This window comes from Pezoporus occidentalis, unplaced genomic scaffold (genome assembly GCF_034315485.1).
Source record: "Pezoporus occidentalis ecotype Australia unplaced genomic scaffold, CSIRO_AGI_Poc_V1 ctg34, whole genome shotgun sequence".
In the NCBI taxonomy this organism is placed as follows: Eukaryota; Metazoa; Chordata; class Aves; order Psittaciformes; family Psittacidae; genus Pezoporus; species Pezoporus occidentalis.
This window is the reverse complement of record NW_026915376.1, coordinates 3,903,558-3,917,700: the sequence shown is the minus strand read 5'-3', so window position 1 is coordinate 3,917,700 and position 14,143 is coordinate 3,903,558. Positions and strand designations below refer to the sequence as shown.

The 14,143-nt window shown below is 45.3% G+C and overlaps 1 protein-coding gene across 7 annotated transcripts in view; it reads right to left on the bottom strand.

Annotated features, from left to right (window-relative positions):
- Positions 1-13,835, bottom strand: part of TJAP1 (tight junction associated protein 1) — a 39,121-nt gene extending 25,286 nt beyond the window's left edge. For 4 of the 7 annotated variants that reach the window (XM_062629604.1, XM_062629601.1, XM_062629595.1 and 1 more), the window contains exon 1: positions 9,100-11,285. Coding sequence is in view for 1 of the 7 variants with exons in the window: in XM_062629600.1 (XP_062485584.1) it covers positions 9,100-9,117 (18 nt within the window). In the remaining 6 variants the exon portion in view is untranslated. Of the gene's footprint in view, positions 1-9,099; positions 11,286-12,984 lie in introns of those variants that run through there. The other 3 variants (XM_062629603.1, XM_062629594.1, XM_062629598.1) reach the window with 2 other exon arrangements.
- Positions 13,836-14,143: the final 308 nt, after the last annotated feature.

Genomic DNA, 14,143 nt, shown 5'->3' with positions numbered 1-14,143 from the left:
ACCTGGGCTCCAGTCAGATTTTTCAGCAGCAGGATCCTAACCACAGTAGAGGGGACATACACCTCCAACAGATGCCCTACAGGCCGTACATGAAGAGGCTGCCTGTCATCAGCAGACACAGGCTGCACTGCTTGTCTCTCCCATATGCTGTATTGTACATTCTAGGTTCACCTTCCTCCCTTGGAAGGAGATAACCACAGATGCCCCACCTAAGACCAAGCAGGGTTGCTTTGGCTCTTCCCTCAGACACAACCGCTTCTTGCAGCAGTCAGTGCTCTCATCAGCTATCTCCTTCCACATCTGTCACCAGTGTTGTTCTTCAGCTGGAGCTAATCATGAGCATAAATTGTCTCAAGGGGAAATGGCAGTGAAGGCCCAGCACTTCAGTTTTACCATAAGGTCAGCTTGTCCAGACTAGCACTACATTCTCTGGCCAGCAATGCTCTTGTAAAACTGAAATGCTTGGTCTCTACCATCATTATCCTTTGGGATAGCATAAGCCTATTAATTATTCCAAGGTTAAGGAAAAACATCTCATTTTTCAGCAGCAAAGACAAGCTCTTTACCTCCATGGGGCTTCTCCCTGTAGAAACCCTTGTAAGTAAGCCCTGTGCAGGTCTTGAGAGAGTAAGGTGGGAATGAGATACCCGAGCTGCAAGTGAAGTCACCTATCCTCAAAGGGGCTTTGACTGAGAGCAGAGAATAATCAGCCCCAGGTATCCTAAAGAAGGCAAGCCACTGTGTTCAGCTAATTTTTTTTTATGGTCAAGTGTCAGACTAAACCTCTCAAAGACCTAGCAGCTCACCACTCATCTAAGGGCAAAGACCATGGATGAATGCCAGTATGTAGCAGGCAGATGTTGCAAAGATAAGATGTTTGTTCAGCAAGCTGTTCACTATGCTTTCAGCTTCATGCAGCTGCATGAGCTCAGCTCTACGGAGTCTGTGACTCTGGACTAAGGAATGTCTCAACTGGAGAAACACATCTGCTGCCGGCTCAGGATGCCCCAGGATCAGACCAATTCCAGTTTTACTAGCCAGCCGAAGCCCTGCTTTCTGCTCCGGGTCCCACCAGGGGGAGATCTAGCTACTCGGTGAGGGTTACTCTAGCCGTAGGAGCACATCTCCCTGGCAGAGGCGTTAGGGAGTGGACACAGAAGCACTCAGATCTGGATTCCTGAAGGCCGGCACGGAAGCCAAACCAAGAAACTAGTCACTTTCTCTCTGCAATATATTAAAACTCACTTACCGGAAATAAAAGGCCAAGAATCAGCCCTCCTTCCTCCTTAGCTAATGTCACATCCATTTCATTCCAGGTCCCTTACTCCCTTTCCTGGCAGTTAGAAAGGGACTACCAGAAGCAGTATTTAATCCTGAACAAGACCTCCTATATTGCATGGCAAAGCTGAAATGCCCAATTGTTATACACACTTAAATGTTCTATCATAATATTCCACATAACCCATTTTTAGACTTTTTTGTATTTTGCTACACTTCATGCTACCACAGAGTATACCGTCCAGTGTGGCACTGCAGAACAGAGGAAGGCAAATGAAGATTCAGGAAACACTCTTTCTTGTCAACACCCAAGCCCTAAAAGTCAGGTATGGAGACAGTGGCATGAAATGAAATGCAGAGTTTACATGTAATCAAGAGAGAAGAGAATCCAATGTGAATAATTTCCAACCATTTCACAATGGTAAGAATCTTTTGCAACAAGTAATATTGCCCTAATCACCTATCACTGAGATCCGGCTTTGAAAAGTAATGATGTATATCCTGCAAGACAGAGGGTGGCATGAACCAGTCTGGTAAAAGGAGCTTTGCAGCAAGTGACCCAGAGACTGTGGCAACAGCTTAAAAGCAAAAACTGTGCTATAAAGCCAGAGCACTTCTGAACGCCAATTCTTTCATGCCTGCTGCTGTTTAAGGATGGCAGTAGGGAGGTCTTCTGCAAAAGACTAACTTTAATATGGAAGTGACTGGCAGCTCACAGAATTTCAGGCTACTAAAAACTGCCAGAAGGGAAATTACAAGTCCCAAAGATCAAAGCAAATTGGGTCATGAATTGAACAGCCCATGACTTACTCAGCACATAGACCATGCTCTACTGTTCATTCCACAAGCCTTGCCTGTGGTCTGCCCATATTGACACTGCCAAAAGTGATCATGTTTCCCTGTATCAGGCTTACATAAAGAGGACAAGGATGGCTTCCATGACAAGGGCATAGGAAACAACTGACACTTTCTCGCAGACATCATGTCAAGGATCCCAAAATAACGCATCTGCATCCTGATCTGCCATCCTTCACCAAGCTTTCCATCCGCATCTCTTGAGGCGCCAGCCAGAAAATGAAGCTTTTCCAGAAGATACTGGAGCAATTCAGCTGCAGCATATACATGTAAGAACATTTACGCACCAACTGAGGGAAGCACTCCTGCCCAGGTTAGATCCCAGAGCCATTCCATCTCCAAGCAGACATCTCATGCACAGTTTGTACTGAGCAGACCTTGATGGCAGGAGCCACTCAATCATCTACCGATTGCCAAGAGCACAGAGGCTGCAGGGGGGATGAGCCAACCTTAATTGGCCTTATCGGTGTAAATTAAACCCTACAACACACCCAAGCAAACAGCCAGTTCCTTTGGAGAAACAGGCATGACTTATTTTGCTGCAGCTATAAAGGAAACATTGCTGCTAGGACATGCCCCTGGAGTGACTGTGCCGCTTAGCTCTCCCGCTGCATTCCTGGGGTTGTTTAGCACGGACTCAGCTCCAGCCTTTCCACAAGCAAGAAGTCTGAACCCTGAATGCCATCTGCAAACACAGCCAGACCCCGCCTCCTGCATGCCTGCAGGCCATCAGGTGTGGCCAAGAATGGCACAAGCTACACACTAAACACACCTTTGATGTGGAGCTGAAAGCATGTAGCTAGAGGGCATGAACAGCACGCCGCCCGCCGCTCTGCTGACTCCCAGTGCAGGAATGCAGTTGCAACCACAGGCCAAGGAAGGCAAACACATCGCATTCCTCACCAGGCAGGGAAGGAAAACAAGCAGCAAGCCCACACACCCAACACACTGACACCCGCCACGCTCTCCACACATGATAACCCTGCCACTGCCAGGACCCCAACAGCAGCTACAGCCTCAAATTCATGTGTGGGAGACTCCTTGATTTCTCCAGGCAACTTCTTGAGCCACGGGGAAAGAGAAACAGAACAAGGCAGGAGAGTTATCAACGGGGCATGCAAGTCATGGGCAGGAGAGCTGCCACCAAGTTCCTGTCCACAGTCCAGGACAGGAAAAGCTCTGTGCAGTAGCCTGGGAAGGGAATTTCCCTGACTCTTCCTATAAGACAAGGAGCAAAGATAACACTGAGACTTGTTGAGCTGAGGGAGCAGAACAGAGTAAGAAGTTGACTTCAGGCATTAGGGATGCTTAGAAGGATCCAGGCCTTTTCCATCCCCAGAAAACCACTCTACCGTAAGTCAAGCAGCTTCTCTGAGATGCAGGAACTTCCTTATTACCCCAAAGTCCTTTCATAAACACTGTCCCCACTGTGCACAGACACATATCTGATCTTTGTTGTACATTATTCTCCCCTTACAGCACTTATACCTGGTCTCTTATGTGATCAAGAGAATAGAGACTCAATGTACAAAAGCCCCAGACATCAGGTAAGTTCTCATCTCAGAACCTCACTGTTCTAGAGTCACAGACTCTAGTCAGAAGAAAAACACTACTCCTCCTTCATGTGGCCCCCTGCAAATCCCAAAGCTTTCCAGAGAACTCACAGTGCCCAAACATGAAGTTATTCTGAACGTAAAATGATGAGGATGCATCAGGAGGTGGTCAGCAGCAGCATTCTCAAGACCTCAAAAGGAATGCTGTATTGTGAACCCTCCACGTTCTGCATCTGCACACACTTTGTGTAATACAGCTAAATATCAACCCACTCCTAAAACCTCACTGCCCAGTGCTAAAGGCCAACTGTGAGACTTAATAGCCAATGTTCTTTCAGCACCAAGCAGGAAAGCCAATGCTCACAAGTGCTGTAGCAAGAATATATCCCACTTGAATCTACACCAATATTCAAAAGGCTGCCAAAAAAAAGAGCTTCTATCTGCTGTGCTTCACAGAGCAGGTTCTGAACTTCTGGATGTCATAAAGGAGCAGGATTTCATGAGGCAAAAATGACAGGAACAGCTTAACACAAATGGATATAGTAGAACACATATTCTCTTCTACTTTCCAAGAAGCAAAGAGAACACACAGAGAGGAAGACCTAAGTTATCACTGCACAAAACAGCCTCAGCAAATTCAAAGAGCACCAATGAAGGGCTGAAACACTGTAATCTCTGGAGAACTTGGAAGAGGAAAGGTTAGTGTACCCATAAGCTCCAGAAACACGCCAATGCATCCAGCAGGCTGCTGGAGCAGGGATGGTTTATAAGGCTACGACCCAGCCTCTCCACACTCCATATGTGTATTTCATGGCACTCACCAAGGGGAATGGTCTGGTGTTAGGCAACAAGAACAGACCAGATGAGGTCCAGTAAAGTTCCCCAAATCCATTAAAATGCAAGGCCTCAAGCCACCTACTCCCTTCTAAGGCAGTAAGGTTAAGCTGCTCCAGTACTCAGAAGAAAGCAGCATGAAAGGCCAGATTTACCAATAGATTTATATCCAAAGATATAAATAGAAGCCTGGCAGGATTTACAAAAGCACCAAACAGATTAGGTGTCTAAATCACAGCATGCAGGAGAAAGGGCTCCTCCACTTCTAACCACTCCATACCTCTCCAACCCCAGCCACCACAAGAAAACCCATTTCAGGGAGACGGAAGCCCTGCTGCTCTTACAGGCTGCCAAGGGCCATCTCTGTGTAATCCACTTTGATGGTGACAGGACTCAAACCCCAAACATCCACAAGTCTCAACAGTGCAACCTGAAATGACTGCAGCTCTCACAGAACGTAGGTCTGCCTGTTTCCCAGAACAGGAGCTGCCTCTTCAGCCTCTGCTTTCCCTTCCCCCACTACACCTTTCTGTTTCATAGGCGTAATACTGTTTCAAGGTACAACCCGCATCCTGCCACCGGTGGGTGGGTGAGTGGGGGAAAGGGGCCCTTTATAATTGTAGTGTTGCAATCTGCCAGCCCGGCCAGGCAGCCTGTTCCCGCCTGCACTGTATTAAATACCTTATAACTGATTACACCCCCATGGGGCATGATTAGCAGTCTTCAGAGAACAAAGTCTACTTTCATAAGAATAAGAACAGACACGTACTGCTAACCTACTACACAGCTGGGCAGGTGAGGAAACGGAGAAAAAAAGGAGGGGGGTGAGGGGGGAAAAGTTAACTGTATTGCTAACTCTGTTCTTTCCTTCCCTTCTCTATCCCAGCATCTCTGAGTTGAGATTTCCACTGCCTCAAATTGTTCCCTTCAGACCTACCCCAGAAGATTTGAGTAAGGCAAGCTCACAAACAAACTACTGCCAGTAGAAGTCAGGCAAACTCCTAAACTGGAGAGCTAAGGCCTTGAGGAAAGCAAATTCTTCTCTGGGTGACAGCAATTCCTTCACACTGGTTCCCAGAAAAAAAGGGAAGGGGGAATTCCAACAGCAGCATCAAAAACAAGGAGGAGGGAAAGCTCAAAATACAGTCACATACCCACGCCCCTCTCTAACCTCTGTATATATCTGGAAAGTCTATATAAGTAACAGCAAAACATCTCATTCCATCTGGAGGTTACAGCTCACCAGAATCAGATGATTATATTTTTCTTGTGGCAAGAGAGGAGGCAGCAAATGGGAGGAAAGCCCTCTCCATCTGAGATAGGTAATAGGGATCCCCAAACATACACAGTCCATATGCCTTGCCGCAACAAAGAAACAGCCTGATGGAAACTTAGCCAATCTGACATGAAATGACCTACAACTCATTAGCAGGTGCCTTCGAAATCTCAAATGCCCACATAAACAGCCACAAACATATGTGGTGCTATCTGGCCTCCATCTCAGCAAAGCACAGAATCAAGCAGACTGTACAGCCTTTCACCAAAAGGAGTCAGAAAAATGGAGGCAAATCCTAGGCTCAAAGAAGCCTAGGATGAGCGCTTCCAGCTACTCTCCCCAAACCTACGACAGGGAGGAGAAAAGGAAGCTACAGGAAAATGGCCTTATTTCAGAGGGATGCTTGCACAGCAGCTTCAACAAAATATTAAGAACTGTGTCATTTTGGAAACAAGTCTCCTGCTTTACCCAGAGCCCACTGGCTCACGGTACAGTCTGGAAGCACTTATGTTCAGCTGGTGCATCTAGGAGAGGGCACCTTGATGACACATTCCACCCAGATTCTTACCCAACCCACCCAAGAAAGAATTTGTTGATGGCAACACCAACCCAGCTAAAAATGATCTGCTTCTATCTGCTTTACTCAGCAGCTGGTCCTTCAGCCAGCACAAAGGAGGTATCTGAACTGTACTGTCTAGTCTCATTTGTACAGCAAAATTTGCATATTCTCCTCATTACAGAAAGACCTGAAGGTCCCAACTGACTTTAGGCTTTGATGTACTAGGCATCAATGTAAAAGCATCGTACATTTAAGAGTTATCAAACAGATTGTGCTTCCAGGGTTTGGATAAATGGGAGGTTTCACCATAAACACAAGTTAGTCATTAGAAGCTCCAGGAGGTGATTTAAATTATCACAGCCAGCCCAAAAATAGTCGTACTTTGGGAGCTGAAGTTGCAAAGCTGTAATAAATTCAAGTGACACAGTGAAACTTTTTATTAAAGCTGAAATTAGTTCTGAAGCCCCAGATGGCCTTGCATATAATTTGGTTCTGCTACCTTGGGCTAGAAAAAAGGAAACCACTCATCACAATGTAAAAGAAAGACCCCAAAACTCCTTCAGCTTCTAGAAGACAGAAATAGTCTGCTTGTATTTTGTGTGTACATACATTATACATACAAAATATATAGAAATAATAAATACATAAATAAAATTTAAAAGACATACAGTCAACAATTAATTGTTCAATCTTTCACCATGCTGGACAGCTATCAGCCAGGCATCTGAGCAGTGCAATCCAATGCTCTCCCCTGGCTGCTGTACCCTCACAGATACCCTGCATCCACCCCCCATTCCTAGAGTAAATTGTCTCCTCCCACTGCAGAGAGGCACTCCTGCTATTCTGACACCAACATTCACCACCAGGGCAAGAGACCCTAATTTAGCCCCGCACGGGCCTTCTGCAAACTGCTAATCCCCAGTACACAGCTGGTTTTCAAATGTACGAGCATGAGCAAACCATAAACGATTTATGGCGTGTGGCAGGAAGACTCCTGGCTCCCTGTGCAGGCAGGGTTTTGGGACAAGATCATGCTTGGACTAATGTTTATATTGCAAGTTGTCAGTCAGGTAGTAAATCATCTCTGGAGCTGCATAGTAATACAGTTCTACCCATCCAGCTGGAGCCTTGATGACACTGAATTCTCTTATAGCCATTTCAGATGCACCTGGGGACCTATTTACAAAGGCATCATCTAATCAAGGGAAAACGGATACACTTGTAAGTAGATTCTGCAGAAATTCTGCAGCCCAGCAAGGGTGATTTCCTTTCAGGAATCAATCTAACCTGGTACAAGAAGCTTCCCAAAAATGACACTCTGCACTAACCCAAGAAGAAATTAGATTGAGTGCCTACACAAACATCTACTATAGAGTGTATCGCTAGCAAAACGCAGTCACCTGAGAAAATCCTTCTGAGCAGTTTTTATTTCATGGCATTTACATAGCCATAGTGCAAGCAATGCTTAGAAATTCAATTCTAAAAGTTCAAGAAATATATTTTGCATATTTTAGTGCATGAGACACTTTCTGCTCAGAAAAATAAAACCCCTTAAAGGTAGGATGTGAACTTGAAGTCCACTCTCAAGAAAGGTTACTTAAAACAATTTTAATTTTAAACAAATATCCTGTCATTTTACATTATTTTCTTCCCCCCTCCCGAAAAGGACTGTGCACACAGTACACTGGGTATAGATCTCCCACATGTAAAAGGGAAAAGGGAAGAGTTCTCCATAAGGGAAAATAAATATAAATAAAAACACACAAGAAAAAACAGACAGTGGAACTAACTGCAATCACTTTTAAGTTATGTGAAACAGACTAGATTTCAAGTCACCTCCCAACGGGCAGCAGCCAAGCCCTCAATAATGAACAGAAAAGCTGCAGGATGAAATCTGATTTAGGAGATAATGAAACAAGGCATCTCTGGGAATTGTAGAAAGCTTGTGCACCCAGGTCTAAAAGTAGTTACCCTGAGTAGCATATGCTAAAATAATGGTCAAAAATCTTACTGCCACAATGATTATCTAATTATTAATCTCAGGAAAAACTTAAATTATTTTGTTACAAATGCTGTAAGGCTGTTTATGAGCCTGAGTATAATTCTCCAATAGTTAAAGAAACTACCCCATGTGTTCCTTTTAATTTCACAACCATTCATGCATGAGTGTCACATTAATGCAGCTGGACAACTGAGACTTTAAACACAAGAGTAAGAAAATCCAGTTATGACTCCCACAGCATTGCCAAAGCAAGCTTTATCACGGACTCAAAATACAAATATTGAACTCGAGCAAAGACACAGTAGTCACTATGGGACTTTCAGTTCTGAATTTGCTGACCTCCAGAAATCAGAAATTTAAACCAGTTCTCTCTTGCCACCAGCAGCAAGCAAGATTCTCTGTGTCTGAAAACCAGCCTAACCCTTGCAAGAAACCTTATTTTCCAATCCTGACCCGTTTCATTTTCTCAGCACCACAAAACCTCTGTGAACATCAGTAATCCTTTACTCAGCCATTATTACGCCTGTCACAAAAGGGTTACATTGTACCCTAAAGCACATGTTGTTCCTAGAACAGCCCATAAAGAGGGCACCCATACAGGGATCTCAAGGTTTGCATGACCTGCTCCTAGCTCAGAGAATCCCCTCATGCACACCTTCTTCTTCAGGAGGACCCCTTGCATTTAGGAAAACCTTACAAACATACACCTTTGTACATGTGCCTCCATACCGCTGCCACTTACCTTTATTAGCCTATTCATCAAACAGAATTTATGCCTACTTGACTAAGCAGCACTGATGATTCTCTTGATCCTCAACATAGATTGGACATGAGCACAGGACACAGACTGTCTTCTCAGACACTAGTGTGCTGAGGCTCACACTACAACATACTGGATCTCACTCGAACAGCCTTAAAGCCCTTCATTTCAACTGCCCTCTGGACTAAAGTCCACTACAAGACTGCAACGTGGAAAGGCCAAACTCCACACATTCTTTCCCTTTTTACAAGCAACAGCAGGAAGCACAAAGTGCTTTTCCTGACCACTTGGCATGAAGAGACAATACTTATATGTGTTCACATTCACGAATAAGACAGTCCTTATCTGTGGACTGCACTATCTTTCCAAGGACCCTGCTCTTCACCAGCTTAAAATCCTCAAGCACCAGGCCTAATCAAAGCAGCTGGAGTGCTTTGTGGGTTTGTGTTTTGGCTGATGGTTTTTTAACTAATGCAGTTATCACCGAAAAAAAGGTTAGTGGCCACCTAACAGCAAATACGTGTGATTCAGTGCCTTTGCCTCTGATGTGGGCCAATACAAGGTGGTTTAAAAGATGGAGCAAAAAGCTTCAGTGGACAATTATGGAACAAACTGCCCTTTCTTCAAACCTTTACCTGTTAAGAGATTGGGTTGTGTCTGAAAAATACACCTTCTAAAGCAAGCTCTTTAGCTAAAGCAAGTCTGAACGTTTCCACTCATAAGCGCTTGATCTTTCTGAATCCTGCTCAGCTCTTAGCCTCAGTGCTATTATGTGGTAGTGAATTTCCACAGATTAGACATCATGTGAAAATACTTTAAAATCATTATTCAGTTTGATGCCTATCAGTTTCACTGAATTGCATTCACCTCAACTGAAGAATACATTCCAGCTCCTTCACCTCTGCACAGCGGTCTTCCTCAGGCTTGGCACCCAGCATTGTTGAAAAGCAGAGGAAAACTGAGCCCACCCAAGTGATGCTTATCCTGCATTCCAACCATTGCAATGTTATTCTCACACTCCTACAGGGCCTTCCATGCCATTTCCGTCCTAAGCACAGCTCACAGGACAACACTCCAGAGAGGGTGGCTCATGTCATTCCAAATACGAGCCAGCCTGCAAGCTGCTGCCTTCAACCCTCTCTGTCTGAGGATATAAGCAGTAAGATCATACATAACCATCCTGACATGAACAGAACAATTTCCAAGTCTTGAACAAATGGTGGGGCAAAAAAGAGAGAAGATCAATTAAAGTCAAAATGATTCAGCTAGGTGTTAAAAGCCAGGAAAACAAGCAAACAGCTCCTGGGAAAGTAAAGAATGGAGAGAATCTCAAAGTGCCTAGTTGTCTTAAACAAGGTAGGGCCTGACTTCCACTCTATAGCAATTTCACCATGCTACAGAATACCCAGGACAGAGGATCACACAGGAGGCCACCTCATTTTGAACTCATAGCTTGGAATATCATTTTCATCTCTCCTCCACTGAACTTTACTAAAGCATTCAACACCACAGTATCCAAGCATCTTGTAGACACTTAAGGAACTCTTCCTCAAATCACCAATAAGATGGGTGTCAACTGTATACTGCAACCAAAGAATGAAGAGCAAGAAACAGTAACAACCTGAACACACACAATAAATCTGTCAGAAATTAGGTACCCTACACTGTAGTTCAGAATTCTGACCACAGGTCACCCTTCCCCCTCCAACCAGCTGTAAAGGTACTTCAGTTTTTAAAAGTAACATTCTTCCTACTGCAGTTACAAACTCAGCCAATCTAGATCTAAGGAAAAGCCCTCAGGCAGGGGAACTGGCAGGGAAACAGGATGGACGATTTCATGCCCTAAGGCATCAGCACTGTTTGTGCAGATTACGGACATAGCTCCTTTGCTGTCCTATGTAAAAAAGCATCCTCCTCAGAGAGGATCATATTTACCTAGTTATTAGTGACTTGAAATATAAACAGCTAGCACAAATGCCACAAGCACTTACTCTCTCCATAGCTCAAGGTGTCGTATGAAAAGGGGATATCTCCCCAGCCAAAGTCTTCAAGCAAGGAGATGAACGTACACAGCTTCAGGGCCTTAAATTTAATCTCAAAGCATCAACTAAGTTGAACAGCCAAGAAATTCTGCTCTATTATGACAATTCCAGTTCCTGACAACCCAGTCAAAAGAGCAGAGATGAGCCAAAAAGCCAGATCTTCATTTCTTAGCAAAGGAATCCTGCTCTCAATCTGTACCATATGCAGACTCATTGAGACCCCTACATATTGTACATCTCCCAGCAACATGAATGGCATTACTCTTGTCACACTGTGCTGTAAAAGCTAGACCCTTGCTAACAAGTACACAACACTGTTAATTTGTTATGAGCTCCAGAACTACTTAATGGGACCATGCTATAGATGTGTCAATACACAGAAATCCCAGAGTCGTTTTCAGTCAACCCACCATAAAACACAGCAGACATTTTAAGAGGTTAGGGAGCTCACCTCCAGAACTCACAAGCATTGAGTCTATTTCAAACAACTACCAAAAAATACAGTGGCATATTACTGAAACTTGTTTACTTTGCTATTTTTCAAATAGCTTGGCTTTCTTCACCTTTTTAAAAGCACTTTATATGCCACACCACAAACCCTTTCTCCAAAACAGCTCTGGCACCATTCACACCAGCACATTGACCAAAATTTATCCCATCTGACTTTACTTGTCCTGCTCTGGGGCAAAAAAGGGGGCTGACCTGCGAAGGACTGGACCTCTTTCATAGCTGTAGTCTATTTCCCCTACATACTATGTCACATGATCGTAGTTAGAGCAGATAGCAGAGGTAAGAATTCAGGGCTTCAAAGCTGCATAGCAAGTGACTTAGCAGCCAACAGACAACCTGAAACAGACTGGAAAAGAATGCAAGGTCATCTTTGGTTCAGAAAGCTGGTTTGAAGAGGCAACATGTCTTGACACATAATTCTTCCTCTCCTGACCCACTGCATTGTTAATATTAAAGATGAAGATAGCCATGGCTTGCACTTTGGAACTCTGCTGGCCCTGCCGAAATACATTCCCATGATTTCAAGATCACTGTGTGCCTGGGAAAAAATGGATAGCCAAAAGCTCATAATACCACAGCTAAGACCTGCTTGCTTAAATGCTGATTTAACATCCAGAAGCTGAAACACACTGTATGCAAAGCACTATTGGGATACATACACTTTTTGCAGTGATTCAGTAAGTGAAGAAAAGGAGTTGTACTAAAAGTGATTTGATAAGTCCTGAAAGGTATAATCAAAGGACCAGCTGCTTGGGTACCAAATAGCTGCTCCTTCAAATTGGATCTCAACAGTGAGTTCAGGAGAGGACAGAAAGGCCAGCAGTACACCTGCAGCAACCATCAAGGGATCAGTTAAAATACGTGTGGAAAAAACAATGTGGTTGGAATAAATAATCTAACAGAAGAAAGGGTCACTAGAATTACTTAACTTTGGCATTGCAATTATGGCAAGAGCACACCGTCAGAAGGATTTCATTGGGATTCTGGCACCTCTTGTGATTACACAGACAACGCAGCTACTTCAAAGTGCAGACTTTGGACTGCTTCTCTGGGTGGCATGTGATGAGCACTGGCTTACAGCTTTAATTGAAATTTCCTCCCAGGAGCTCTAAATGAATTTTTCAGAGTCACTCCCAATTCATTGACACCCCTGGCTTCTCAATGCAGGCAACACAGGCCTACCATGATGCAGAGAGCACCACAGAGAAGGACACTTTTTAAGGTACGTGGTTCACATATCCTCAAAAAAAAAGTAAGTAGTGGGATCAAAAGAATGCAGTCTGACTTAGCATCAGCTCGTTCCTGGTTTTCTTACCTGCTGTCTGGTGCTTCAATAAGGACCCACTGCTTCCTCTTACATAGGCCCTTTATCTCAGTTTTCTCTGAATCTGTAAAACAGAGATGCATACCTCTGAAAAGCTTTTGCTGGCACAGAACTATCAACCTTTGATGGATGATTCTTTTCAGTGGACAATGTACACCTGGCATCTCTCAGATCTAGGTCATTCTCAGCCTTGCCAGACTTGCACATCACCTGCACACTATGATGCCTACCAGTACAATCTCCTGCCCATCTACAAATCTGTTTATTAGCATTTGATCTTTTACTCTGCTCCATGCAGTGTGCTCAAGCCCAAAGCAAGAGGCAGCTCAGTATTTACTGTTTGTCTGTTCTTCTTTAGAGTCTTCATATGTTCCCAGGGGCCACTCACTAATTCTATAGCAGGAAGCACCTCTTCCACTAGAGAGGATGTTCAGGCTGGTAGAAAATTTCCAATCCCCCCCGCCAGATTTGGCACAAGACAAGTACTACTGCCTCCCTTCCAGTTCTGCCTCTGTCAATGATACTCTGGTTCTTTGACACACACATGCTGGTGCAGACTTCTTCCACCTTCCAGCCCCTACTTCAGCAATGCTCCCTGCACAGATACAGCTTTCACATCTCCCCACTACCTACCTCTCCCATCACCCAGACAAGGCTACACCTTGCACAGACCTAGCCTGGCCTGCTGCTTCCATGCCTGCTCTGCTCCCCACCACAGATCTCTCCCCCAGGAAGGAGAGCTCCCTAAAGCCCTGATGGCCGAGGCAGTAGTACTACCAGCCTTCCCCATGGGGACGGCCCCTTCCTCAGGGCCGAGGCTGCGGCCCCAATATGCTCCCGCACCCGGCCACCACCCGCCACCCACCCCGCCTGGCTGACTGCCCCTGCCCAGGGTGCGAGCCTCCCAGACCCGCAGCCCTCGGGGAACGCGACACCTCCTCCCGACCCCGGCCCACACACGGGAACAAGGAGAGCCCTCCCGTTCGCAGGGAAGCCCGCCCGGCAAGGCCGCCGAGGCCGGGGCCGCAAAGGGGCCCCGCCTGGGCCCGGGCTCAGTCCCGAGCCGGTCGCGTTCCCCGCTCCCCGCCCCTAGGGCCCCAGCCCGGCTCTGACCCTGTCGGGCTCGGCTCCGCCCGGGGTCCCAGTGACT